This window comes from Cyanistes caeruleus, chromosome 32 (genome assembly GCF_971803275.1).
Source record: "Cyanistes caeruleus chromosome 32, bCyaCae1.hap1.1, whole genome shotgun sequence".
Classification (NCBI taxonomy): Eukaryota; Metazoa; Chordata; class Aves; order Passeriformes; family Paridae; genus Cyanistes; species Cyanistes caeruleus.
Window position 1 is genome coordinate 1,099,676 of NC_141733.1, and position 27,785 is coordinate 1,127,460.

At 44.4% G+C, this 27,785-nt stretch overlaps 1 protein-coding gene across 7 annotated transcripts in view; it reads left to right on the top strand.

The window, feature by feature from the left end:
* The first annotated feature begins 1,421 nt into the window (after positions 1–1,421).
* SPATS2 (spermatogenesis associated serine rich 2) overlaps positions 1,422–27,785 on the top strand; it is a 30,408-nt gene continuing 4,044 nt past the window's right edge. For 2 of the 7 annotated variants that reach the window (XM_086870231.1, XM_086870235.1), the window contains exons 1-10: positions 1,422–1,510; positions 8,255–8,357; positions 13,368–13,447; positions 14,488–14,596; positions 15,652–15,701; positions 17,781–17,949; positions 18,772–18,837; positions 22,459–22,594; positions 25,253–25,311; positions 26,659–26,768. In XM_086870231.1, coding sequence (XP_086726357.1) covers positions 8,333–8,357; positions 13,368–13,447; positions 14,488–14,596; positions 15,652–15,701; positions 17,781–17,949; positions 18,772–18,837; positions 22,459–22,594; positions 25,253–25,311; positions 26,659–26,768 — 804 coding nt within the window. In that variant the 5' untranslated portion in view covers positions 1,422–1,510; positions 8,255–8,332. The other 5 variants (XM_086870232.1, XM_086870236.1, XR_015281267.1 and 2 more) reach the window with 4 other exon arrangements.

The window sequence follows — 27,785 nt, forward strand, 5'->3', positions numbered from 1 at the left end:
CCTATCCCCCCCAGAGCCCCTCCTCATGTCAGAGCCCCCCCAGAGCCCCCCCCTCATGTCAGATCTCCCCCCCCTCAATGTCAGACCCCCCCTCAATGTCAGAGCCCCCCCGACCCCCCCGACCGGGCCGGGCTCAGCCGAGCGCGCCGCGGCCCCGCGGGAGGCGCTGCCAGAGAGTGGGGAGGGGGCTCGGGGGGGCTCGGGGGGGCTCGGGGGGGCTGCAAAGCGGGAGATGGAGCCCGAAAAATGGGAATTGGATCCTGAAAAATGGGAATTGGAGCCCGAAAATTGGGATTGGAGCCCGAAAATTGGGATAGGAGCCCGAAAATTGGGCAGATGTAGCCCGAAAATTGGGATTGAAGCAAGAAAATTTGGATTGGAGCCCAAAAATTGGGGATTGGAGCCCGAAAATTGGGGATTGGATCCTGAAAAATGGGATTGGAACCCGAAAATTTGGATTGGAGCCCGAAAACTGGGGAGATGGAGCCCCGAAAATTGGGGATTGGAGTCCGAAAATTGGGATTGGAGCCCGAAAATTGGAGATTGGAGCCCGAAAATTGGGGAGATGGAGCCTGGAAATGGGGATTTGATCCCAAAAATGGAGAATAGGATGTCAGAAATGGGGATTTGATCCCAAAAATGGGGAATTAGCTCCCGAAAAATGGGGAAATGGAGCCGAAAATGGGGAAATGGAGCCGAAAATGGTGAATTGGACCCCGAGAAACGGGGAGAGGGAGCCGAAAATGGGGAGACGGAGCTTGAAAAATGCAGGAATTTGACCTCAAAAAATGGGGATTTGGATCCCAAAAATGCAGGAATTGGTCCCGAAAAAATGGGGGGGAAATTGGGAATTGGGGGGGGGGGGGGGGGGTCCTTGCTCAGATTGAGATGAACCCCGAAATGCGGTGAGGGGGGTCCCCATTGGCGGTTTCACCACCAAAATCCGGGGGATCCCCCCAAAATCCAGCCCAATTCTCCTCCCCCCCCCCCATTTTTGGGGTGTCCCCCCGTGTCCCCAATGTCGCCTTTCCTGGGCGGGGACTCGAACCCGTGACCTTCCGATCTCCGGGCCGCTCGTGGCTTCGGCCGTTATCGGAGCGCGCTCGGGCGTTTCCGCCGCTCTCGGTAGTTTCCGTCCACGTTCGGCGCTCGCCACTCCACCCATAAAGGGCGTGGTTTAGAAATAGTGCAATGTGATTGGTTGTATGCGATGAGTGGGCGGGGCTTGTGGGAAGGTCAGCTCTACCATTGGATGGCGGCTTCCTCGCGCCTCCACCCCTCCTCTCGCTGAATGGCGGTGAGAGTAGGGCGGGACAAACGAGGCTTTTCCGCACTCTGATTGGTGTAAACGCTGAGGACGCCGCGCACTGATTGGCTAGCGGGTGAAATTCACGCTCTGATTGGCTGGCGCGCTCCGAGGGCTCTGCCGGGCCGCGGCCCCCGCCCGGAGCGTCGCGGGTGAGGCGGGGGGGGGGGCGAGGGACCCCCGGGACCCCCCCGGGACCCCTCGGTGAGTGCGAGAGCCCCGGAGGGGCCGGGGGACAGCGAGGGGAACCCGGCCGAGAGGGCGGAGGGGCCTCCTGAAGGGAGGGGATGAGGCGGGGTCGGGGCAGAACTGCGGGGGTTTCGTGAGGGGATGGGGGGGGCTGAGAGGCCTGAGGGGCTTCGGAGGGGTTTGGGGGGCTCTGAGGGGATTTGAGGGGCTCTGAGGGGATTTGAGGGGCTCTGAGGGGTTTTGTGAGGGGATTTGAGGGGGTGAGGGGTTTGGGGGGCTCTGAGGGGTTTTGAGGGGCTCTGAGGGGTTTTGTGAGGGGATTTGGGGGGGGTGAGGGGTTTGGGGGGCACTGAGGGGATTTGAGGGGCTCTGAGGGGTTTTGTGAGGGGGTTTGGGGGTTCTGAGGGGATTTGAGGAGTTCTGAGGGGATTTGAGGGGTTTTTTGAGGTCTAAAGGGTTTGGGGGGGTCAAAGGAGATTTGTGGGGGCTCTGAGAGGTTTTATGAGGGGCTTTGGGGAAATTTGAGGATTTCTGAGGGGAATTTGGGAGCCTGAGGGGATTTAGGGGAGCTGAGGGCATTTGAGGTGGGATTTGGGGGGGTCTGAGGGGTTTTGTGAGGTAAATTTGGGGGCCTGAGGTGATCTGGGGGCCCTGGTGAGGATTTGAGGGGCTCTGAAGGGTTTTTGAGAGACTTTGAGGAGTTTTTTGAGGGGTCTGAGGGTTTTTTGAGGGGTCTGAGGGGTCTTTTGAGGGGTTTTTGGGGTACTCTGAGAGTTTTTTGAGGTGTCTGAGATGATTTTGAGGGACTCTGAGGGCTCTTTTGAAGGCTCTGAAGGATTTTTGGGGGGCTCCGAGGGTTTTTTGGGGCTCTTTTTGTGTGTTCTTTGGGATTTTTGAAGACTCTGAGGGGTTTTGGTGGGCTCTGAGTGGATTTTTAGAGGGTCTCATGAAGTCTGAGAGAATTTTGGGGTCCCTGAGGGGTTTTAGGATACCCTGAGGAGTTTTTTGGGGTCTCTTTGGGGTTTTTGGGGCTCTTTTCGTGGGGTCTGAAGAGTTTTTTGCCTCTCTGAGACCTTTTTTTGTTGGGTCTGAGGAGGTTTTGTGAGGTTTTTGAGGTGTTTTTTGTGGGATCTGAAGAGTTTTGGGCATCTCGGAGCTTTTTTGTGGGCTCAGAGGGGTTTTTTGTGGAGTTTGAGGGATTTTTTGTGGAGTTTGAGAGGTTTTTGAGGGTCTCTGTGAGGTTTTTAGGGGTTTTTTATGGGCTCTGATGATTTATTTGTGGGGTCTGAAGGGTTTTTTTGGGGTTCACAGGGGGAGTCTTGTGGAAATTTGGGGGACCAGAGCAGGAATTTTGGTTGGATAAGGAAGAAAATTCCATGGGATGATCCAGAAGGATCAGAAATGAGATTTTCCATCCTTTATTTGTTATTCCCGACAATTATCGAGGTGAAAATCCCCATGAACCGCGAGGAATTAATGAATTCTTAATTACTAATTAATAAATAATAATAATTCCCCGTCTGGAAAAGCTTTTCCAGAGCCCCATCCCTGCTTGTGGCTCCTTCCCGGGGGGAAATTCCAGAGAAAAATGGGTTAAAAAATGGGATTTTAACAAAAATCCCAGTGGGAAACGTGGGATTTGCTCCAGGGGAGGAAAAACCTGGAAAATTGGGAAAAACGGCCCCAGAATTCCCTTCCCAGCCCAAAATTCCTGGGATTTTGGGAATTTCTGAAGGGTTTTCCCTTAAAACTTGGAGCTGGAGTTTGGGCTCCTGATTTTTCCCTCTTTTTTCCCCTCTTTTTTCCCTCTTTTTTCCCCTCTTTTTTCCCTCTTTTTTCCCTCTTTTTTCCCTCTTTTTTCCCTCTTTTTCCCTCTTTTTTTTTCCCTCTTTTTTTTCCCTCTTTTTTTTCCCTCTTTTTTTTCCCTCTTTTTTTCCCTCTTTTTTTCCCCTCTTTTTCCCCTCTTTTTTCCCTCTTTTTCCCCTCTTTTTTCCCCTCTTTTTTCCCTCTTTTTTCTCTCTTTTTTCCCTCTTTCCCCCCTCTTTTTTCCCTCTTTTTCCCCTCTTTTTTCCCCTCTTTTTTCCCTCTTTTTTTCCCTCTTTTTTCCCATCTTTTTCCCCTCTTTTTTCCCTCTTTTTTCCCTCTTTTTTCCCTCTTTTTCCCCTCTTTTTTCCCTCTTTTTCCCCTCTTTTTTCCCTCTTTTTTCCCCTCTTTTTCCCCTCTTTTTTTCCCTCTTTTTCCCCTTTTTTCCCCTCTTTTTCCCCTCTTTTTTCCCTCTTTTTTCCCCTCTTTTTCCCCTCTTTTTTTCCCTCTTTTTCCCCTCTTTTTCCCCTCTTTTTCCCCTCTTTTTCCCCTTTTTTCCTCTCTTTTCCCCCTCTTTTTTCCCTCTTTTTTCCCCTCTTTTCCCCCTCTTTTTCCCCTCTTTTTCCTCTCTTTTTTCCCTCTTTTTCCCCTCTTTTTTCCCTCTTTTTTCCCTCTTTTTCCCTCTTTTTTCCCTTTTCCCCCCTCTTTCTTCTCCCAATCCCAGATTTCCCCTTTTGGGATTTTTTGGGGATGTTTTTCCCTGCTTTTTTAGGATCAGATCTTTGGGATTTTTTGGGATCGTTTTCCTGCTTTTTAACAGTGAATCTTTGGGATTTGGGATTTTTAGGGATTGTTTTCCTGGAATTTGGGATTTAGGATTTTTTTTTTTTGGGTTGGTTTTCCCTCTTTTTCCAATCAGATCACGCCCCTTAACGGATTTTCCCGGGGTTTTGGGAATTTCAGAGCCACCTCCAGGAGGAATTTTTGCCTTTCCAGCAAAACTTGGGATCCTGGGCTCCTTCTCCTCCCTCTGGAATTCCAACCTTGGATTTCATCCCGGATTTTTTAGGGGATTTTGGGCCCTTTCCCCCCTCCCATTCCCATTAAAATCCCCCAGAATTCCCACATGGATTCAACCCCTCCCTTCCCTCCCTTTTTCCAGCTTTTTTTTTTTCAGCCTGGAATTCCCAGGGAATTTTTGACCTTTTCCAGGTGAATTCCATGAATTATTCATCGACTCCAATTAAAGAATTCCCAATTTATTTCCACTCCCAACGTTCCCAGCTCGAATTTCCCTTTTATTCCCATTTTCCCAATGGATAAACTCCCGTTTTTTTCCCTGCCCTGAACAGAATTTTGGGGATTTTTCCCCCCAATTCCTCCTTTTCCCAATTTTTTTAATGGATTTGAAACCCCTTGATCCCATTATTATTTAATTTTTGGGATATTCCAGAGGTTTTTTTGGGATATTGATTTATTTTAGGGATATTCCAGAGGTTTTTTGGGATATTAATTTAATTTTGGGCTATTAAATATAAATATTAAAATAATATAAAATATATATTATATTATATATAATTATATATAATAATATATATAATAAAATATAAATATAAATATAATATAATATAAAATATAAATATTAATATAAAATATATATTTATATTAATATAAAATATAATATTAATATAAAAGGGGTTTTTTTGGATATTCCAGAGGTTTTTAGGGCTATTCCAGGGGTTTTTTTGGGATATTCCAGGGGTTTTAGGGATATTCCAGAGGTTTTTTTGGATATTAATTTAATTTTGGGCTATTCCAAGGGAGTTTTTTTGGATATTCCAGAGGTTTTTAGGGCTATTCCAGGTTTTTTGGGGATATTCCAGGGGTTTTAGGGATATTCCAGAGGTTTTTTGGGATATTCCAGAGGTTTTTAGGGCTATTCCAGGTTTTTTGGGGGATATTCCAGGGGTTTTAGGGATATTCCAGGGATTTTAGGGATATTTCAGAGTTTTTTTGGGATATTCCAGAGGTTTTTTTGGGATATTAATTTATTTTAGGGATATTCCAGAGGTTTTTTGGGATATTAATTTAATTTTGGGCTATTCCAAGGGGTTTTTTTGGATATTCCAGAGGTTTTTAGGGCTATTCCAGGGTTTTTTTGGATATTCCAGAGGTTTTTAGGGCTATTCCAGGTTTTTTGGGGGGATATTCCAGGGGTTTTAGGGATATTTCAGAGTTTTTTTGGGATATTCCAGAGGTTTTTTGGGATATTAATTTAATTTTGGGCTATTCCAAGGGAGTTTTTTTGGATATTCCAGAGGTTTTTAGGGCTATTCCAGGTTTTTTTGGGGATATTCCAGAGGTTTTAGGGATATTCCAGGGGTTTTAGGGATATTTCAGAGTTTTTTTGGGATATTCCAGAGGTTTTTTGGGATGTTAATTTAATTTTGGGCTATTCCAGGGTTTTTTTTTGCTATTCCAGGATTTTTTTTTTTGGATATTCCAGCAGTTTTGGGAATATTCCAGAGGTTTTTCCTTCCCTGGGATCCCAAAAACTCCCAGAGCCTCCCAATCCCGTTTTTTTCCCCCCAAATCCTTTGGAATTCCAACAGAATTCCCAACCCTGAGGCTTCCAAAGGAATTCCAGAACTTTATCTGGGAGAGGGAAAAATCCTTGATTTTTGGGATCGTTTTTCCAGGGAAAAAAACCCAAAATTCACTTTTCCATGTTAAAAAAAAAGGTGAAAATTCCCTAATTAATGAATCCTAATTAATCCCAAAAAATTCCTGATTTTTCCTGGATTTTCCAGCCTCCCAAATCCTCATTTTTTTTGGGAATATCCCGATGTTTTCCATAAAAAAAACCAAAAAAAAAGGAATTCTTTTCCTGCTCCTTTGTCAGCTTCATCCCAGGAGGAAATTCCTGAATTAATCCCGGGGAAACCCCTTAATTAATTCATCCTAATTAATCCTAATTAACCCTGGTAATTAATCCTGGCTTTTCCTGGCTCCCAAATCCCCTGATTTTTTGGGAATTTTCCATTAAAAAAACCAAAATCATTCCCAGAGTTTTTTTTCCTTGCTCCATTGTCAGCTCCATCCTTTAATTAATTAATCCTAATTAACCCTAATTAATCCTGGATCTCTGGTAATTAATCCTGGCTTTTCCTGGCTCCCAAACCCCCCAGTTTTTGGGGAATTTTCCGGCATTTTTCCATGAAAAAATGGGAATTTTCCCTTCTCCTTTGTCTCCTCTCTTTGTTTCTTTTTCCAAGGGAATTCCCCCTCTGGAATGGGAGAAAAAAAAGGGGAAAATTGGAGGGAATTTGGGGAAAAAATGGGAAAAATGGGGAAAGAAAAGAGGGAAAAACTGGAGGGAATTTGGGGAAAAAATGGGAAAAAATGGGGAAAGAAAAGAGGAAAAACTGGAGGGAATTTGGGGGAAAAATGGGAAAAATGGGGAAAGAAAAGAGGGAAAAACTGGAGGGGATTTGGGGAAAAAATGGGGAAAAAAGGGGAAAAAATTGGGAAAAAAGTGGAGGGAATTTGGGGAAAAAATGGGAAAAAATGGGGAAAGAAAAGAGGAAAAACTGGAGGGAATTTGGGGAAAAAATGGGAAAAAATGGGGAAAGAAAAGAGGGAAAAACTGGAGGGAATTTGGGGAAAAAATGGGGAAAAATGGGGAAAAAAGTGGAGTTGATTTGGGATAAATTTGGGATAAATGTGGGATAAATTTATTGACTTTTAATTCCAGGTTTTTTCAATTCATTTCTTTTAATTCCAGGTTTTTTCAATTAATTTCTTTTAATTCCAGGTTTTTTTAATTCCTTTCTTTTAATTCCAGGTTTTTTCAATTAATTTCTTTTAATTCCAGGTTTTTTCAATTCATTTCTTTTAATTCCAGGTTTGTTTTTGGTTTTGTATTTTTTAATTCCAGGTGTTTTTAAATTCCTTTTAATTCCTTTTTTTTAATTTTAATTCCAGAGTTTTCTTTAATTCCTGAGGTTTTTAATTCCTGCTTTTTTTAATTCCTTTCTTTTTAATTCCAGGTTATTTTTAATTCCAGGTTATTTTTAATTCCAGGTTATTTTTAATTCCTTCTTTCATTTCTTTCTTTTTTTATTCCATGTTTTTTTTTTAATTCCAGGGATTTTTTTAATTCCTTTCCTTTTAATTCCAGGCTTTTTTTTATCCTTTATTTTTTATTATTATTTATATTATTTTATTATTTATTAGGGTTTTTTTTTAATTCCTTTCTTTTTAATTCCAAGATTTCTTTTAATTCCTTTTTTTTTATTCCAGGTTTTTATTTTTTTTAATTCCTTTATTTTCTATTCCAGGGATTTTTTTTATCCTTTAATTCCAAGGATTTTTAATTCCTTTAATTCCAAAGGTTTTTTAATTCCTTTATTTTCTATTCCAGGATTTTTAATTCCTTTAATTCCAAGGATTTTTAATTCCTTTATTTTTCTATTCCAGGGAATTTTTAATTCCTTTAATTCCAAAGGTTTTTTTTAATTCCTTTAATTCCAAAGGTTTTTTAATTCCTTTATTTTCTATTCCATGGATTTTTTATTCTTTAATTCCAAGGATTTTTAATTCCTTTAATTCCAAGGATTTTTAATTCCTTTATTTTTCTATTCCAGGGAATTTTTATCCTTTAATTCCAAGGATTTTTTTATCCTTTAATTCCAAGGATTTTTAATTCCTTTAATTCCAAGGATTTTTAATTCCTTTATTTTCTATTCCAGGGAATTTCTTTCCTTTAATTCCAGGGATTTTTAATTTTTTTAATTCCTTTATTTTCCCTTCCAGGGATTTTTTATCCTTTCATTCCAAAGTTTTTTTTAATTCCAGGAATTTTCTTTTAATCTCCTTTATTTAATTCCCATTTTTTCCTGGTTTTTCCTCCTTTTCCCACTCCCACATTTCATTTATTTTTATTTTTATTCCCAGGAAATCTTTCAACATTCCCAAAAAAACCCCAAAATTCCCAATTTTTCTGCTCCAAAACCTCTGGAATTCCACCCAAAGATGTCCAGGAAGCAGCAGCCCAAAGGTAGGAATTCCCAAAACCCCCAAAATCTGGGATTTGATCCCAAAAAAAAACCCCCAAATCTGGGAATTTCTTTAATTGGGATCCCAGGAATTGTTAATTGGGTTAATTGGGATGGCAGCTCTGGAATTCCCTGGGAATTCCCAGGGAGTTTTCCAAGGATTCTGGGAATGCTCCCAGCTGGGAGGGGGGGGAAAAAAGGGAAAATTGGGGAAAAAATGGGGGAAAATGGGAAAAATGGGAATGGAGGTGGAAAAATGAGGGGAAAAATGGGAAAAAAAGGGGGAAAATTGGGAAAAAAGGGGGAAAAATGAGGGAAAAATGGGAAAAATAGTTGGAAAATGAGGGGAAAATGGGAAAAAAAGGGGGGAAATTGGGAAAAAAGGGAGAAAAATGGGAAAAAAAGGGAAAACTTGGGAAAAATGGGGGGAAATTGGGAAAAAAGGGGGAAAATTGGGAAAAAAAGGGGGGAAATTGGGAAAAAAAGGGGGGAAATTGGGAAAAAAGGGGGGAAATTGGGGAAAAAGGGGAAAATTGGGAAAAAAAGGGGGGAAATTGGGAAAAAAAGGGAAAACTTGGGAAAAAATGGGGGGAAATAGGGAAAAAAAGGGGGGAAAATGAGGGAAAATGGGAAAAATAGTTGGAAAATGAGGGGGAAATGGGAAAAAAAGGGGGGAAATTGGGAAAAAAGGGGAAAAATTGGAAAAAAAAGGGGGAAAAATGGGAAAAAAAGGGGGGAAATTTGGAAAAAAGGTGGGAAAATGAGGGGAAAAATGGGAAAAAAGGGGGGAAATTGGGAAAAAATGGGGGAAATTGGGAAAAAAGGGGTAAAAATGGGAAAAAAAGGGGAAAACTTGGGAAAAAATGGGGGAAATTGGGAAAAATGGGAATGAAGGTGGAAAAATGAGGAGAAAATGGGAAAAAAGGGGAAAATTGGGGAAAAAGGGGAAAATTGGAAAAAAAAGGGGGAAAATTGGGGAAAAAGGGGAAAATTGGAAAAAAAAGGGGGAAAAATGAGGGAAAAATGGGAAAAAAAGGGGAAAATGGGAAAAATAGGTGGAAAAATGAGAGGAAAAATGGGAAAAAAAGGGGAAAAATTGGGAAAAAATGGGGGAAATTGGGAAAAAAAGGGGGAAAATGAGGAGAAAAAGGGAAAAATTGGTGGAAAAATATGGGGAAAAATGGGAAAAAAAGGGGGAAAATTGGGAAAAAATGGGGAAAATTGGGGAAAAAAGGGAAAAATGAGGGAAAAGGGGGGAAAGTTGGGAAAAAGGGGAGAAAATTAAGGAGGGAAAGGAGAATTTTTGGGGTTTTGGGAATTTTCTTGGGGTTTTGTGGGAGAAAAAGGTGGAGAATTCCAGGAAAAATGCTGGAAAATTGAGGGGAAGTTTTGGGATCCCAGGAAAACTGGGAATTTTCCAGGAATTTTCCAGGAATTCCAGGGGTTTTTTTTTGGGATTGATAATCCCAGGGAATTTTTGTTCCCTGTCAGGAATAAAACTTTGGAAAAAATCCAGGGAAAACGAGGTGGAAAAACCCAAAATTGGGGATTTTTGACATCCCAGCCTTAATGGGAATTTCCCCTTAAATCCCAGGAATTTTTTTTGGGATCAATCCCTTCCCAATTCCCTAAAAAAAAATAAAAAATCCACAACACCCAGCCAGAAATTCCAGCAAAAAAAAAATTGGGATTTAAATCAAAACCTCATCCCTAAATCCCCTTTTTTAACCTCAAAAATTCCCAGTCCTTTGCTGCTTTTTCCATGGATTTTTCCCTTTTTTCCCGAGGTGTTTTTCCAGGTTTTTCTTCGGGATGAGAGGATTCCCTTGGAATTTTAATTCCAGAGGGTGTTTGGAGAGGGGGGAGGGGCCTCATTTGTCTTTATTTGCCTTTAATTAATTATTGAGAGGCAATTCCAGGCCCTTTCCCAGCGGGAAAATCCAGGGATTTTCCGGGATAATTTTCCCATTTGCTCTGCCAGATGGATCCTAAAGGATTATCCCGAAAAAAAATTGGGATTTGGGGGGGGTTTAGAGGGAAAAATGGGGATTTTGGGGGGAAAAATTGGGATTTTGGGGGAAATGTGGGAATTTGGGGGGAAATTGGGGGGAAAATGTGGGAATTTGGGGAGAAATTTGGGAATTTGGGGAGAAATTGGGGGAAAATGTGGGAATTTGGGGTGAAATGTGGGAATTTGGGGGGAAAAATGGGGATTTTGGGGGGAAAAATGGGGAATTTTGGGGGGAAATGTGGGAATTTAGGGGGGAAATGTGGGAATTTGGGGGAAAAAATGGGGATTTTAGGGGAAAAATGGGGATTTTGGGGGAAAAAATGGGGATTTTGGGGGGGAAAATGGGGATTTTGGGGGAAAAATGGGGATTTTGGGGGAAAAATGGGAATTTTGGGGGGAAATGTGGGAATTTGGGGGGAAATTGGGGGAAAATGTGGGAATTTGGGGGAAAAAATGGGGATTTTGGGGGAAAAAATGGGGAATTTTGGGGGGAAAAATGGGGAATTTGGGGGAAAATGTGGGAATTTGGGGAGAAATTTGGGAATTTGGGGGGAAATGTGGGAATTTGGGGGGGAAATGTGGGAATTTGGGGGGGAAATGTGGGAATTTGGGGGGGAAATGTGGGAATTTGGGGAGAAATGTGGGAATTTGGGGGAAAATTGGGGAATTTTGGGGGAAAATGTGGGAATTTGGAAGGAAAATGTGGGATTTTGGGGGAAAAAATGGGGATTTTGGGGGAAAAATGGGGAATTTTGGGGGGAAATGTGGGAATTTGGAGGGAAAATGTGGGAATTTGGGGGGAAAATGTGGGAATTTAGGGAGAAATTTGGGAATTTGGGGAGAAATTTGGGAATTTGGGGGGGAAAATGTGGGAATTTGGGGGAAAAAATGGGGAATTTTGGGGGGAAATGTGGGAATTTGGGGGGGAAAATGGGGATTTGGGGGGGAAATGTGGGAATTTGGAGGGAAATGTGGGAATTTTGGGGAGAAATGTGGGAATTTGGGGGAAAAATGGGGATTTTGGGGGGAAAATGTGGGAATTTGGGGGGAAAAATGGGGAATTTGGGGGAAAATGTGGGAATTTGGGGAGAAATGTGGGAATTTGGGGGAAAATTGGGGAATTTTGGGGGAAAATGTGGGAATTTGGAAGGAAAATGTGGGAATTTGGGGGAAAATGTGGGAATTTGGGGGAAAAATGGGGATTTTGGGGGGAAATGTGGGAATTTGGGGGGAAATGTGGGAATTTGGGGGGAAATTGGGGGGAAAATGTGGGAATTTGGAGGGAAAATGTGGGAATTTGGAGGGAAAATGTGGGAATTTTGGGGAAACCATTGGAATTTGTGGGAATTTGGAAGGAAAAATTTGGGATATTTAGGGAAAAACACCTGGAATTCGAGGCTTGGAGCTTCCTGGAGCTGGAATTTTTTGGGATCGAAGCTCCTGGGCTTGGAATTTGCCCTGGAGAGGGAAATTTTGGGCTTTGGAAATTCCTGGGGCTGGGAATTTTGGGATTTAGGGTGGGAATTCTGGGATTTAGGCTGGAAATTTTGGGATTTAAGGTGGGAATTCTGGGATTTGGGCTGGGAATTTTGGGATTTGGGTGGGAATTTTGTGATTTAGGCTGGGAATTTTGGGATTTAGGCTGGGAATTCTGGGATTTAGGCTGGGAATTTTGGGATTTAGGGCGGGAATTTTGGGATTTAGGCTGGGAATTTTGGGATTTGGGTGGGAATTTTGGAATTTATGGTGGGAATTCTGGGATTGGGGTGGAAATTTTGGGATTTAGGGTGGGAATTTTGGGATTTAGGTGTGAATTTTGTGATTTAGGCTGGGAATTTTGGGATTTAGGCTGGGAATTTTGGGATTTAGGCTGGGAATTCTGGGATTTAGGCTGGGAATTTTGGGATTTAGGGCAGGAATTTCGGGATTTAGGCTGGGAATTTCGGGATTTAGGTGGGAATTTTGGGATTTGGCTGGGAATTCTGGGATTTGGGGTGGGAATTCTGGGATTGGGATGGGAATTTTGGGATTTGGGCTGGAAATTTCGGGATTTAGGCTGGGAATTTTGGGATTGGGGTGGGAATTTTGGGATTGGGCTGGGAATTTTGGGATTTGGGTGGGAATTTTTGGATTTAAGCTGGGAATTTCGGGATTTAGGCTGGGAATTCTGGGATTTAGGCTGGGAATTCTGGGATTTAGGCTGGGAATTCTGGGATTTAGGCTGGGAATTTTGAGATTTAGGCTGGGAATTCTGGGATTTAGGCTGGGAATTTCGGGATTTGGGTGGGAATTTCGGGATTTAGGCTGGGAATTTTGGGATTTAGGCTGGGAATTTTGGGATTTGGGCTGGGAATTTTGAGATTTGGGGTGGGAATTTTTGGATTTGGGTGGGAATTTTGTGATTTAGGGCGGGGATTTTGGGATTTGGGCTGGGAATTTTGAGATTTGGGGTGGGAATTCTGGGATTTGGGTGGGAGTTTTTGGATTGGGGTGGAAATTTTTGGATTTGGGCTGGGAATTTTGGGATTTGGGGTGGGAATTTTGGGATTTGGGTGGGAATTTTGGGATTTAGGTGGGAATTCTGGGATTTAGGCTGGGAATTTTGGGATTTGGGTGGGAATTTCGGGATTTGGGCTGGGAATTTTTGGATTTGGGTGGGAATTTGGGGATTTGGGCTGGGAATTTTGGGATTTAGGGCGGGAATTTTGAGATTTAGGTGGGAATTTTGTGATTTAGGCTGGGAATTTCGGGATTTGGGTGGGAATTTCGGGATTTAGGCTGGGATTTTTGTGATTTAGGCTGGGATTTTTGTGATTTAGGCTGGGAATTTTGAGATTTAGGCTGGGAATTTTGAGATTTAGGCTGGGAATTTTGGGATTTAGGCTGGGAATTTCGGGATTTAGGCTGGGAATTTTGGGATTTGGGTGGGAATTTTGGGATTGGGAGATGCTGTGGGGCCGGGCTCCATCATTCCCATGGAAATTCCCGGTTTTTTCCCCAGATTCCTTGGGATTCATCTTCGACGTTCGCTCCGGGGCCGTGCGGGCGCAGGGCGGCTGCTCCGAGAACATGAAGGAAAAGGTGCCCAGAATTCCCAAAATTCCCCAAATTCCCAACAATTCCCACTCACCCAGGAGTTCCCAGTTTTCCCAGGAATTCCCATTTTCCCACAATCCCTCTCGAATTTTTTCCAGGGATTTTTCCCTCATTTTTCCCCCGGAATTTTCCGTTATTTTCCCATGGATTTTTCCAGGGATTTTCCACAATTTTCCATGAATTTCTCATGGATTTTTCCATGAATTTCCTTTGGATTTTCCCACGGTTTTCCAGAGTTTTTTTTCCTGGGATTTTTCTCTGATTTCCCCTGATTTTTCCATGGTTTTTCCATGGCTCTTTCCCTGTGGATTTTCCCAGTTTTCCCTGGATATTCCCATGGATTTCCCATGGATATTCCCAGTTTTTCATGGGATTTCCCATGGATTTCCCTGGATTTTCCATGGATTTTCCATGGATTTTCCATGGATTTTCCCATGGATTTTCCATGGATTTTCCCATGAATTTCCCCTGAATATTCCCATTTTTCCCATGGATTTTCCCATGGATTTTCCCCTGTCTTTCCCATGGATTTTCCCAGTTTTTCCCTGAATATTCCCCTGAATATTCCCCTGGATATTCCCATGGATATTCCCCTGAATATTCCCATGGATTTTCCCATGGATTTTCCCAGTTTTTCCCATGGATATTCCCACTTCTTCCCATGGATATTCCCATGGATTTTCCCATGGATTTTCCCCTGTCTTTCCCATGGATTTTCCCAGTTTTTCCCATGGATATTCCCAGTTTTTCCCATGGATTTTCCCAGTTTCCCAGGTGCAGGCGGTGCGGGCGGTGGTTCCCCAGCGCAGCACCCCCTGAATATTCCCCAGGATATTCCCAGTTTTTCCCAGTTTTCCCATGGATTTTCCCAGTTTTCCCATGGATTTTCCCATGGATTTTCCCAGTTTTTCCCATGGATTTCCCATGGATATTCTCATGGATATCCCATGGATATTCCCAGTTTTCCCATGGATTTTCCCAGTTTTTCCCATGGATTTTCCCAGTTTTTCCCATGGATTTCCCAGGTGCAGGCGGTGCGGGCCGTGGTTCCCCAGCACAGCACCACCGAGATCCTGCTGGTGCTGCAGCACTTCGACAACGCCGTGGACAGCGCCGTGCAGGCCTTCATGGAGGGTGGGAATTCCGGGAATGCCGGGAATTCTGGGAATTCTGGGAATTCTGGGATCGGGGGAGGGGCTTCTGCCTTTTGGGGATGGAATTTTGGGGTTTGGGGAGGGAATTTTGGGGTTTGGGGAGGGAATTTTGGGGTTTGGGGATGGAATTTTGGGGTTTTTTAGAGGGAATTTTGGGGTTTGGGGAAGGGATTTTGGGGACAGCGCCGTGCAGGCCTTCATGGAGGGTGGGAATGCTGGGAATTCCGGGAATTCCGGGAATTCTGGGAATTCTGGGATCGGGGGAGGGGCTTCTGGGATTGGGAGAGGGAATTTTGGGGTCTGGGGAGGGAATTTTGGGGTTTGGGGATGGAATTTTGGGGTTTGGGGAGGGAATTTTGGGGTTTTTTAGAGGGAATTTTGGGATTTGGGGATGGAATTTTGGGATTGGGAGAGGGAATTTGGGGTTTTTAGAGGGAATTTTGGGGTTTTTAGAGGGAATTTTGGGGTTTTTTAGAGGGAATTTTGGGGTTTGGGGATGGAATTTTGGGGTCTGGGGATGGAAATTCCAGGAGGGAATTCCAGGATTTGGAGAGGGAATTTCAGGATTTAGGGATGGAATTTTGGGGTCTGGGGATGGAATTTTGGGGTTTGGAGAGGGAATTTTGGGATTTGGGGATGGAATTTTGGGGTTTGGGGATGGAATTTTTGGGATTTGGGCTGGAATTTTTGGGATTTGGGCTGGAATTTTGGGGATTTAAGAGGATTTGAGACGGAATTTTTGGGATTTGGCATGGAATTTTTGGGATTTGGGCTGGAATTTTGGGGATTTAAGAGGATTTGAGACGGAATTTTTGGGATTTGGGATGGAATTTTTGGGATTTGGGGATGGAATTTTTGGGATTTGGGCTGGAATTTTGGGATTTGGGCTGGAATTTTTGGGATTTAAGAGGATTTGAGACGGAATTTTTGGGATTTGGGCTGGAATTTTGGGTTTGGAGATGCCTGGGGGGGGTTGGAATTTAGGGAATTCTCTTTTTCCCTCCCCCTCATTCCCAATTTTTCCCGTTTTTCCAGGGAATGCCAGCGAGGTGCTCAAGGAATGGACGGTGACCGGGAAAAAAAAGGCAATTCCCAAAAATTCCCAAAAATTAAAAAACCCCTCCAAATCCCAATCCCTGAGGAATTCCCCGGGAATCCCAGGCTCCAGGGGAATCCCAAATTCCAGGAAATTCCATGGAATTCCAGCCCAGGCCTCACATCCAGGGCTTGTTTCATTCCTGGCATCATCCACCTTGAAATCCCAAAATTCCCGTGGGGAATCCCACAGGAAAATGGAATTTTTCCCATTTTTTCCCAATTTTTTCCCAATTTTTCCCCATTTATTCCCAATTTTTTTCCCATTTTTTTCCCCAGTTTTTCCCAGTTTTTTTCCCAATTTTTTCCCCATTTATTCCCAATTTTTTTCCCATTTTTTTCCCCAGTTTTTCCCAATTTTTTCCCAATTTTTCCCCATTTATTCCCAATTTTTTTCCCATTTTTTTCCCAATTTTTTCCCCATTTCTTCCCCATTTTCCCCCCATTTCTTCCCCATTTTTCCCAATTTTTTTCCCAATTTTTCCCCAAATTTTCCCCCATTTTTTTCCCATTTATTCCCAAATTAAACCCTGGATTTTCCCAATTTTTTTCCTATATTTCCCCTTTTTTTCCCAATTTCTCCCCCATTTTTTCCCAATTTTTTTCCCCAATTTTTTCCCAATTAAACCCTGGATTTTCCCAACTTTTTTCCTATTTTTCCCCATTTTTTCCCAATTTTTTTCCCCATTTTTTCCCCATTTTTCCCCAAATTTTTCCCAATTTTTTCCTCATTTTTTCCCCAATTAAACCCTGGATTTCCCCAACTTTTTTCCCATTTTTTCCCTATTTTTCCCCAAATTTTCCCCGTTTTTTCCCCAATTTTTTCCCAATTAAACCCTGGAATTTCCCCTTTTTTTTCCCGGATTCCTCCCAATTTTTTTCCCATTTTCCCCCAATCAAAACCTGGATTTTCCCCTCATTTTTCCCATTTTTCCCCCAAACAAAAACCCGGAATTTTCCCCATTTCCCCCTCATTTTCCCTCCCTTTTTTCCCCATTTTTTCCCCAAATTTTCCCCATTTTTTCCCCAATTTTTTTCCCATTTCCCCCAATTAAAACCTGGATTTTTCCCTCATTTTTCCCTCATTTTTCCCTCATTTTTCCCTCATTTTCCCTCATTTTCCCTCATTTTTCCCTCATTTTCCCCTCATTTTTCTCTCATTTTCCCCTCATTTTTCCCATTTTTCCCCCAAACAAAAACCCGGAATTTTCCCCATTTCCCCCTCATTTTCCCTCCCTTTTTCCCCCATTTTTTCCCCATTTTTTCCCCAATTTTTTTCCCATTTCCCCCAATTAAAACCTGGATTTTTCCCTCATTTTTCCCCTCATTTTTCCCTCATTTTCCCCTCATTTTCCCCTCATTTTTCCCTCATTTTTCCCTCATTTTTCCCTCATTTTTCCCTCATTTTTCCCTCATTTTTCCCTCATTTTCCCCTCATTTTTCCCTCATTTTTCTCTCATTTTTCCCTCATTTTCCCCTCATTTTTCCCTCATTTTCCCCTCATTTTCCCCTCATTTTTCTCTCATTTTTCCCTCATTTTCCCCTCATTTTTCCCCAAATTTTCCCTCATTTTTCCCTCATTTTTCCCTCATTTTTCCCTCATTTTTCCCTCATTTTTCTCTCATTTTTCTCTCATTTTTCCCTCATTTTTCCCTCATTTTTCCCTCATTTTTCCCCCATTTTTCCCCCATTTTTCCCTCATTTTCCCCTCATTTTTCTCTGATTTTTCCCTCATTTTTCCCTCATTTTCCCCTCATTTTTCTCTGATTTTTCCCTCATTTTTCCCTCATTTTCCCCTCATTTTTCTCTGATTTTTCCCTCATTTTTCCCTCATTTTCCCCTCATTTTTCCCTCATTTTTCTCTGATTTTTCCCTCATTTTCCCCTCATTTTTCCCTCATTTTCCCCTCATTTTCCCCTCATTTTCCCCTCATTTTTCCCATTTTTCCCCGAAACAAAAACCCGGAATTTCCCCCATTTCCCCCTCATTTTCCCTCCCTTTTTTCCCCATTTTTATTCCCAAATAAAACCCGGAATTTTCCTCATTCCCGGTTTTTTTTCCCCCCCCAGAACAAGAAGAAGAAACCCAAACCCAAATCCCAGCCCGGCTCCGATCCCGCGGGAAAATCCCGGCCCGGGGAGGAGGAAAATTGGGAAAAGTCGGGAAAATCGGGAATTTCCCAGAACGGATTCCGGGAATCCCCGGAGCCGCTCGGGGAGAGCCCCCGGGGAGGGGCAGGTGGGAGGGAAATCCGGGAATTCCGGGGAAATTCTGGGAATTCTGGGGAAATCTGGGAATTCCGGGGAATTCTGGGGGAAATCTGGGAATTTTAGGGGAAAAAACTGGGAATTCTGAGGGAAATCTGGGAATTCTGGGGAATTCTGGGGGAAATCCGGGAATTCTGAGGGAAATCTGGGGGAAATCCGGGAATTCTGGGGAAATCTGGGAATTTTAGGGGAAAAATCTGGGAATTCTGGGGGAAATCTGGGAATTCTGAGGGAAATCTGGGAATTCTGGGGGAAATCTGGGAATTCTGAGGGAAATCTGGGAATTTTAGGGGGAAAATCTGGGAATTCCGGGGAAATCTGGGAATTTAAGGGAAAAAATCTGGGAATTTTAGGGGAAAATCTGGGAATTCTGGGGGAAATCTGGGAATTCTGAGAGAAATCTGGGAATTCCAGGGGAGATCTGGGAATTTAAGGGAAAAAATCTGGGAATTCCCGGGGGAAAATGGGAATTCTGGGGGAAATCTGGGAATTTCCGGGGAAAACCTGGGAATTCTGAGGGAAATCTGGGAATTCTGGGGGAAATCTGGGGGAAATCTGGGAATTTTAGGGGAAATCTGGGAATTCCAGGGGGGAAAATCTGGGAATTTGGGGGGAAATCCGGGAATTTGGGGGAAAATCTGGGAATTTGGGGTAAATCTGGGATTGGGGGAATTTTCTTGGGATTTTTTTGGATCCAGAATTCCAGAGGTCAGGGAATGTTTGGATCCTTGGGATTTGTTGGGATTTGGGGATTTCTTGGAATTCCCAAGGGGAATTTTGGCTTTTCCCGCAGCCCTGGGGAACGGAATTCCGGCTTTTCCCGCCCAGTCCCGGAGCGATCCCGGCGGGAAAAAAATGGGTGAGGAACGGGAAAAATTCCGGGAATTGGGGAGGGAAAATGGGAATTATAGGAGAGGGAAAAATGGGGGAAAATTCAGGAAAAATCAGGAAAAAATTTGGGATAAATCAAGAAAAATCGGGGGGAAAATCAGGAAAAATCAGGAAAAAATTGGGATAAACCAGGAAAAATTGGGGGGGAAAATGGGGGGAAAATTCAGGAAAAATCAGGAAAAAATTGGGATAAACCAAGAAAAATTGGGGGGGAAAATGGGGAAAAAAACCCAGAAAAAATGAGAAAAAATCAGGGAAAATTTGGGATAAACCAAGAAAAATTGGAGGGAAAAATGGGGGGAAAATCAGGAAAAATCAGGAAAAAAATTGGGATAAACCAAGAAAAATCGGGGGAAAAAATCAGGAAAAATTCAGGAAAAATCGGGAAAAAATTGGGATAAACCAAGAAAAATTGGGGGGGAAAATCAGGAAAAAAAATCAGGAAAAAATGGGAAAAAATCAGGGAAAATTTGGGATAAATCAAGAAAAATCATGGGGAGAAATGGGGGAAAAATTCAGGAAAAATCAGGAAAAAATTGGGATAAACCAAGAAAAATTGGGGAGAAAAATGGGGGGAAAATCAGTAAAAAAACCCAGAAAAAATGGGAAAAAATCGGGGAAAATTTGGGATAAACCAAGAAAAATCGGGGGGAAAAATGGGGGAAAAATTTAGGAAAAATCAGGAAAAAATTGGGATAAACCAAGAAAAATTGGGGGGAAAAATTGGGAAAAATTTGGGATAAACCAAGAAAAATTGGAGGGAAAAATGGGGGGAAAATCAGGAAAAATCAGGAAAAAAATTGGGATAAACCAAGAAAAATTGGGGGGAAAAAACCCCAGAAAAAATGGGAAAAAATCAGGGAAAATTTGGGAAAAATCAGGAAAAAATCAGGGAAAAAAATCAGGGAAAAAGTCAGGGAAAATGGGGAAAAAATCAGGAAAAAAATTAGGAAAAAATGGGGAAAAAATCAGGAAAAAATCAGAAAAAAATGGGGAAAAATCAGGAAAAAATCAGAAAAAAATGGGAAAAAATCAGAAAAAAAATGGGAAAAAATCAGAAAAAAATGGGGAAAAAATTGTGAAAAATCAGAAAAAAATGGGGAGAAATCAGGAAAAAATCAGAAAAAAATGGGAAAAAAATGGGAAAAAAATGGGAAAAAATCAGAAAAAAATCAGGAAAAAAATTAGGAAAAAAAAGGGGAAAAAATCAGGAAAAAATGGGGAAAAAAATGGGAAAAAAATGGAAAAAAACCAGAAAAAAATGGGAAAAAATCTGGAAAAAATGGGGAAAACCTGGGAAAATGTGGGAATGTGGGAAATGTGATCCCTGATCGTGGTGCAGGAGCGGGGCTGGAGAAGTCCCGGAAGGAGCTGCGGCGCTGCGGGGCTGCGCTGGTGCTGCAGTGGGAAAAATGGGGGAAAAAATGGGAAAAAAACGGGAAAAATCAGGAAAAAATGGGGAAAAATCTGGGAAAAAATGGGGAAAAAATGGGGAAAAATCAGAAAAAAAATCAGAAAAAAATGGGAAAAAATCAGGAAAAAATGGGGAAAAAAATGGGAAAAAAATTGTGAAAAATCAGAAAAAAATGAGGAAAAATCAGGAAAAAATGGGGAAAAATCAGGAAAAAATGGGAAAACCTGGGAAAATGTGGGAATGTGGGAAATGGGATGGGATCCATGCTCCTGGTGCAGGAGCGGGGCTGGAGAAGTCCCGGAAGGAGCTGCGGCGCTGCGGGGCTGCGCTGGTGCTGCAGTGGGAAAAATGGGGAAAAAAATGGGAAAAAAACGGAAAAAATCAGGAAAAAATGGGGAAAAATCTGGGAAAAAAATTAGGAAAAAATGGGGAAAAATCTGGGAAAAAATTAGGAAAAAATGGGGGAAAAATGAGGAAAAAATGGGGAAAAAAATGGGAAAAAAATTGTGAAAAATCAGGAAAAAATGGGGAAAAATCAGGAAAAAATCAGAAAAAAATGGGAAAAAATTGGGAAAAAATCAGAAAAAAATGGGAAAAAAATCAGAAAAAAATGGGAAAAATATCAGAAAAAAATCAGAAAAAAATGGGGGAAAATCTGGGAAAAATCAGGAAAAAATGGGAAAAAAATTGTGAAAAATCAGGAAAAAATGGGAAAACCTGGGAAAACGTGGGAATGTGGGAAATGGGATCCCTGATCCTGGTGCAGGAGCGGGGCTGGAGAAGTCCCGGAAGGAGCTGCGGCGCTGCGGGGCTGCACTGGTGCTGCAGTGGGAAAAATGGGGAAAAAATGGGGAAAAAATCAGAAAAAAAATCAGGAAAAAATGGGGGAAAATCTGGGAAAAAATGGGGAAAAAATCAGGAAAAAATGGGGAAAAAATGGGGAAAAAAATGGGAAAAAAATTGTGAAATATCAGAAAAAAATGGGAAAAAATCAGCAAAAAAATGGGGAAAAATCGGAAAAAAATCAGAAAAAAATGGGGAAAAACCAGGAAAAAATGGGGAAACCTGGGAAAATGTGGGAATGTGGGAAATGTGATCCCTGATCCTGGTGCAGGAGCGGGGCTGGAGAAGTCCCGGAAGGAGCTGCGGCGCTGCGGGGCTGCGCTGGTGCTGCAGTGGGAAAAATGGGGAAAAAAATAGGAAAAATATTGTGAAAAATAAGGAAAAAATGGGGAAAAATCTGGGAAAAAATGGGGAAAAAAATGGGAAAAAATCAGAAAAAAAATCAGAAAAAAATGGGAAAAAATCAGGAAAAAATGGGGAAAAAAATGGGAAAAAAATTGTGAAAAATCAGAAAAAAATGAGGAAAAATCAGGAAAAAATGGGGAAAAATCAGGAAAAAATGGGAAAACCTGGGAAAATGTGGGAATGTGGGAAATGTGATCCATGCTCCACGTTGCAGGAGCGGGGCTGGAGAAGTCCCGGAAGGAGCTGCGGCGCTGCGGGGCTGCGCTGGTGCTGCAGTGGGAAAAATGGGGGAAAAAATGGGAAAAAAACGGGAAAAATCAGGAAAAAATGGGGAAAAATCTGGGAAAAAATGGGAAAAAATCTGGGAAAAAATTAGGAAAAAATGGGGAAAAAATCAGGAAAAAATGGGGAAAAAAATGGGAAAAAAATTGTGAAAAATCAGAAAAAAATCAGAAAAAAATCAGAAAAAAATGGGAAAAAATCAGAAAAAAATCAGAAAAAAATCAGGAAAAAATGGGAAAACCTGGGAAAATGTGGGAATGTGGGAAATGTGATCCCTGATCCTGGTGCAGGAGCGGGGCTGGAGAAGTCCCGGAAGGAGCTGCGGCGCTGCGGGGCTGCGCTGGTGCTGCAGTGGGAAAAATGGGGAAAAAATGGGAAAAAATCAGGAAAAAATCAGAAAAAAAATGGGGAAAAGTTGGAAAAAAAACCAGAAGAAAATGGGAAAAAATCAGGAAAAAATGGGGAAAAAAATGGGAAAAAAATTGTGAAAAATCAGAAAAAAATGGGAAAAAAAATCAGAAAAAAATCAGAAAAAAATTAGGAAAAATGAGAAAAAAATCAGAAAAAAAATCAGAAAAAAATGGGAAAACCTGGGAAAACGTGGGAATGTGGGAAATGGGATGGGATCCATGCTCCACGTTTCAGGAGCGGGGCTGGAGAAGTCCCGGAAGGAGCTGCGGCGCTGCGGGGCTGCGCTGGCGCGGTGCCGGGCGCTGCTCAGGGAGGAGCTGCAGGGATCCCTGCGCCGGCTGCGGGCGGCGTTCAGCGACATCCACGCCTGGTACGGGAATAACGGGAATAACGGGAATAACGGGAATGCTGGGAATGCTGGGAATGCTGGGATGGGCTGGGGCGTTCAGCGACATCCACGCCTGGTACGGGAATAACGGGAATAACGGGAATGCTGGGAATGCTGGGATGGGCTGGGATGGGCTGGGAATGCTGGGATGGGCTGGGAATTCTGGGGTGTTCAGTGACATCCATGCGTGGTACGGGAATAACGGGAATGCTGGGAATGCTGGGAATGCTGGGAATGCTGGGATGGGCTGGGGCGTTCAGCGACATCCACGCGTGGTACGGGAATAACGGGAATAACGGGAATAATGGGAATAATGGGAATGCTGGGATGGGATGGGCTGGGAATGCTGGGATGGGCTGGGAATTCTGGGGTGTTCAGTGACATCCATGCGTGGTACGGGAATAACGGGAATAACGGGAATAACGGGAATTCTGGGAATGCTGGGAATGCTGGGAATGCTGGGATGGGATGGGATGGGCTGGGAATGCTGGGATGGGCTGGGGCGTTCAGCGACATCCACGCGTGGTACGGGAATAACGGGAATAACGGGAATAATGGGAATAATGGGAATAATGGGAATGCTGGGATGGGCTGGGATGGGATGGGATCCATGGGATGGGATCCATGGGATGGGATCCATGGGATGGGCTGGGATCCATGGGATGGGATCCATGGGATGGGATGGGATCCATGGGATGGGATGGGATCCATGGGATGGGATCCATGGGATCCATGGGATGGGATGGGATCCATGGGATGGGATGGGATGGGATGGGATCCATGGGATGGGATCCATGGGATGGGATGGGATGGGATGGGATCCATGGGATGGGATCCATGGGATCCATGGGATGGGATGGGATCCATGGGATGGGATGGGATGGGATGGGATCCATGGGATGGGATCCATGGGATGGGATGGGATGGGATGGGATCCATGGGATGGGATCCATGGGATGGGATGGGGGCATTCAGCGACATCCACGCGTGGTACGGGAATTCTGGGAATGCTGGGAATGCTGGGATGGGCTGGGAATGCTGGGATGGGCTGGGGCATTCACTGATATCCACACGTGGTATGGGAATAATTAATGAGAATAATTAATGGGAATAACGGGAATTCTGGGAATGCTGGGATGGGCTGGGGCACTCAGTGATATCCATGCATGGTATGGGAATAACGGGAATTCTGGGAATTCTGGGAATTCTGGGAATTCTGGGAATGCTGGGGTGTTCACTGATATCCACACGTGGTATGGGAATAATTAATGAGAATAATTAATGGGAATAACGGGAATTCTGGGAATTCTGGGATGGGAATACCGGGATAAACGGGAATATCCGGGAATTATCTGGGAATGGGGCGTCTGGAGAGACCAGAAATCCCCAAAATCCGGGAATTCCGCCAATTCCAGGGCTTTGGGATGGGGAAAATGTGGGAAAAATGGGAATTTGGGGGGAATTTTGGGAAGGAATTCCCAGCTGGGAAAGCTGGGATGGAATTCCCAGAGAATTCTTCATTCCTGGGATGGGGAAAATGTGGGAAAAATGGGAATTTGGGGGGGGAATTTTGTGGATTTGGGGTGGGAATTCCCACCTGGAGCCTCCCTCGGGAGGGAATTTTGGGAAAAGAGGAATTTCCTGCTCCTGCTCCTCCTTCCCAGCCCCAAATTCCCGATTTTTCCCTCTCCCAGATTTTCCCTCGGCTCCGGCCGCCACCTGCCGGCGATTCCCACCCGGAATTCCCGCCTGGAATTCCCTCCCCTCTTCCTCTTCCTCCTCTCTCCGGGTTTTTCCCCCATCCCATCCCAAAAATTCCTCCTTTTTCCCTCATTTTCCTCCCCTTTCCCAGGTTTTTCCCTGCTTTTTTTTCCCTTTTCCCAGATTTTTTCCCCATTCCAGCCCAAATCCTCTCCCTCTTCCCCATTTTTTCCCATTTTTTCCCATTTTTTCCCCATTTTTTTCCCATTTTTTCCCATTTTTTCCCATTTTTTTCCCCATTTTTTCCCTCATTTTCCCCCTTTTTTCCCAATATTTCCCATTTTTTCCCATTTTCCCCCAGTTTTTCCTACTTTTTCCCCCAGTTTTTCCCAGTTTTCCTCACATTTTGTCCCATTTTCCCCCATTTTTCCCCTTTTTTCCCAATTTTACCCAATTTTTCCCAGTTTTTCCCCCATTTTTCCCCCCATTTTTCCCATTTCCCCCCCATTTTTCCCAGTTTTCCTCCCTTTTTTTCCCAGTTTTCCAGTTTTTCCCCCAGTTTTCCCCAGTTTTCCCCATTTTTCCCAGTTTTCCTCCCATTTTTTCCCAGTTTCTCCCCGTTTTTCCCACTTTTTCCCCCAGTTTTCCCCAGTTTTTCCCAGTTTTCCTCCCATTTTTTCCCAGTTTATCTCAGTTTTCCTCCCAGTTTCCCCCAGTTTTTCCCCATTTTTCCCATTTTCCCCCCATTTTTCCCCATTTTTCCCCATTTCCCCCCATTTTTTCCCATTTTTCCCCCATTTTTTCCCATTTTTCCCCATTTTTTCCCCATTTTTCCCCATTTCCCCCCAGTTTTTCCCATTTTTTCCATTTTCCCCCCCAGTTTTCCCCATTTTTCCCCCATTTTTCCCCATTTTTCCCACTTTTCCCTCTTTCCCGCAGCCTCATGGATCGGGAGGTCGCTCTGCTGGCCGAGATGGACAAAGTCAAGGCAGAAGCCAGTGAGGAAAATTCCCAAAATTCCCAAAATTCCTGGAATTTCCCTCCCATCCCCCCCATTCCTGGGATTCCTCCGAGGGTGGGAAGAGAATTCCCAATTTCCCCCCCAGAATTCCCCAAATCCCTCCCAGAATTCCCCAAATCCCCCCCAGAATTCCCAATTTCCCCCCCAGAATTCCCAATTTCCCCCCCAAAATTCCCAGTTTCCCCCCCAGAATTCCCAAATTCCCACCCAAAATTCCCAATTTCCCTCCCAAAATTCCCAATTTCCCCCCCAGAATTCCCAATTTCCCTCCCAAAATTCCCAAATCCCCCCCAGAATTCCCAAATCCCCCCCAGAATTCCCAATTTCCCCCCAGAATTCCCAATTTCCCCCAGAATTCCCAATTTCCCACCCAAAATTCCCCAAATCCCAGGTTTTCCCATAATTCCCGTTGTTTTTCCCTGAATTCCCAGGGTTTTTTCCCCCAATTCCCATTTTTTCCCCCAATTCCCGGGGTTTTTCCCATCCCTAATTCCCATTTTTCCCGGTTTATTCCCGGTTTTTCCCAGTGGAGCTGCTGGGCCGGAATTCCCGGGGGTTTTCCCATCCCTAATTCCCAATTTTTCCCCTCAATTCCCAGTTTCCCATCCCCAATTCCTGGGTTTTTTTCCCCCAATTCCCATTTTTTTCCCCCAATTCCCAGTTTCTCCCCTAATTCCCAGTTTCCCACCCCCAATTCCCGGAGTTTTTTCCCCTCAATTCCCGGGGTTTTCCCATCCCTAATTCCCGTTTTTCCCGTTTATTCCCATTTTTTCCCAGTGGAGCTGCTGGCCCTGCGGCAGCGCTGGGTTGGAATTCCCGGGGTTTATTCCCGGTTTATTCCCGGTTTATTCCCAGTGGAGCTGCTGGCCCTGCGGCAGCGCCGGGGGTTGGAATTCCCGGGGTTTATTCCCATTTATTCCCTGTTTTTCCCTGTTTATTCCCAGTGGAGCTGCTGGCCCTGCGGCAGCGCCGGGGGTTGGAATTCCCGGGGTTTATTCCCGGGGTTTATTCCCTGTTTTTCCCCTCAGTGGAGCTGCTGGCCCTGCGGCAGCGCCGGGGGTTGGAATTCCCGGGGTTTATTCCCGGTTTTTCCCGGTTTATTCCCATTTTTCCCAGTGGAGCTGCTGGCCCTGCGGCAGCGCCGGGGGTTGGAATTCCCGGGGTTTTTCCCGGTTTTTCCCGGGGTTTATTCCCGGTTTATTCCCTGTTTTTCCCTGTTTTTCCCAGTGGAGCTGCTGGCCCTGCGGCAGCGCTGGGTTGGAATTCCCGGGGTTTTTCCCGGTTTTTCCCGGGGTTTATTCCCATTTTTCCCGTTTATTCCCAGTGGAGCTGCTGGCCCTGCGGCAGCGCCGGGCCGAGGCCCTGCGGGAGCTGACGGAGGCGGCGCCGGGAATGTCGGAGGAGCAGCTCCTGGAGCTCCGGGCTGACATCAAGGTGATCCCTCGGGAATTCCGGGAATTCCAGCCCCAAATCCCCCGGGAATTCCGGCCCCAATCCCTCGGGAATTCCGGCCCCAATCCCTCGGGAATTCCGGGAATTCCGGCCCCAAATCCCCCGGGAATTCCGGGAATTCCGGCCCCAAATCCCCCGGGAATTCCGGGAATTCCGGCCCCAATCCCTCGGGAATTCCGGCCCCAATCCCTCGGGAATTCCGGGAATTCCGGCCCCAAATCCCTCGGGAATTCCAGCCCCAAATCCCTCGGGAATTCTGGCCCCAAATCCCCCGGGAATTCCAGCCCCAATCCCTCGGGAATTCCCGGAATTCCGGCCCAAATCCCTCGGGAATTCCGGGAATTCCGGCCCCCAATCCCTCGGGAATTCCGGCCCCAAATCCCTCGGGAATTCCGGGAATTCCCGCCCCAATCCCTCGGGAATTCTGGGAATTCCAGCCCCAAATCCCTCGGGAATTCCGGCCCCAATCCCTCGGGAATTCCCGGAATTCCAGCCCCAAATCCCTCGGGGATTCTGGGAATTCCGGCCCCAATCCCCCGGGAATTCCCGGAATTCCCGCCCCAATCCCTCGGGAATTCTGGGAATTCCGGCCCCAATCCCTCGGGAATTCCGGCCCCAATCCCTCGGGAATTCCGGCCCCAATCCCTCGGGAATTCCGGCCCCAAATCCCTTGGGAATTCCAGCCCCAAATCCCTCGGGAATTCCGGGAATTCTGGCCCCAATCCCCCGGGAATTCCGGGAATTCCGGCCCCAATCCCTCGGGAATTCCCGGAATTCCGGCCCCAAATCCCTCGGGAATTCCGGCCCCAATCCCTCGGGAATTCCAGGAATTCCGGCCCCCAATCCCTCGGGAATTCCCGTTTTTCCCAGCCCCATTTCCGGTGGGAATTCCCACTTTTCCCACTTTTTTTCCCCATTTTTTTCCCCGTTTTTTTCCTGGTTTTTTCCCCCATTTTTCCCCATTTTCCCCCATTTTTTCCCCCATTTTTTCCCCCATTT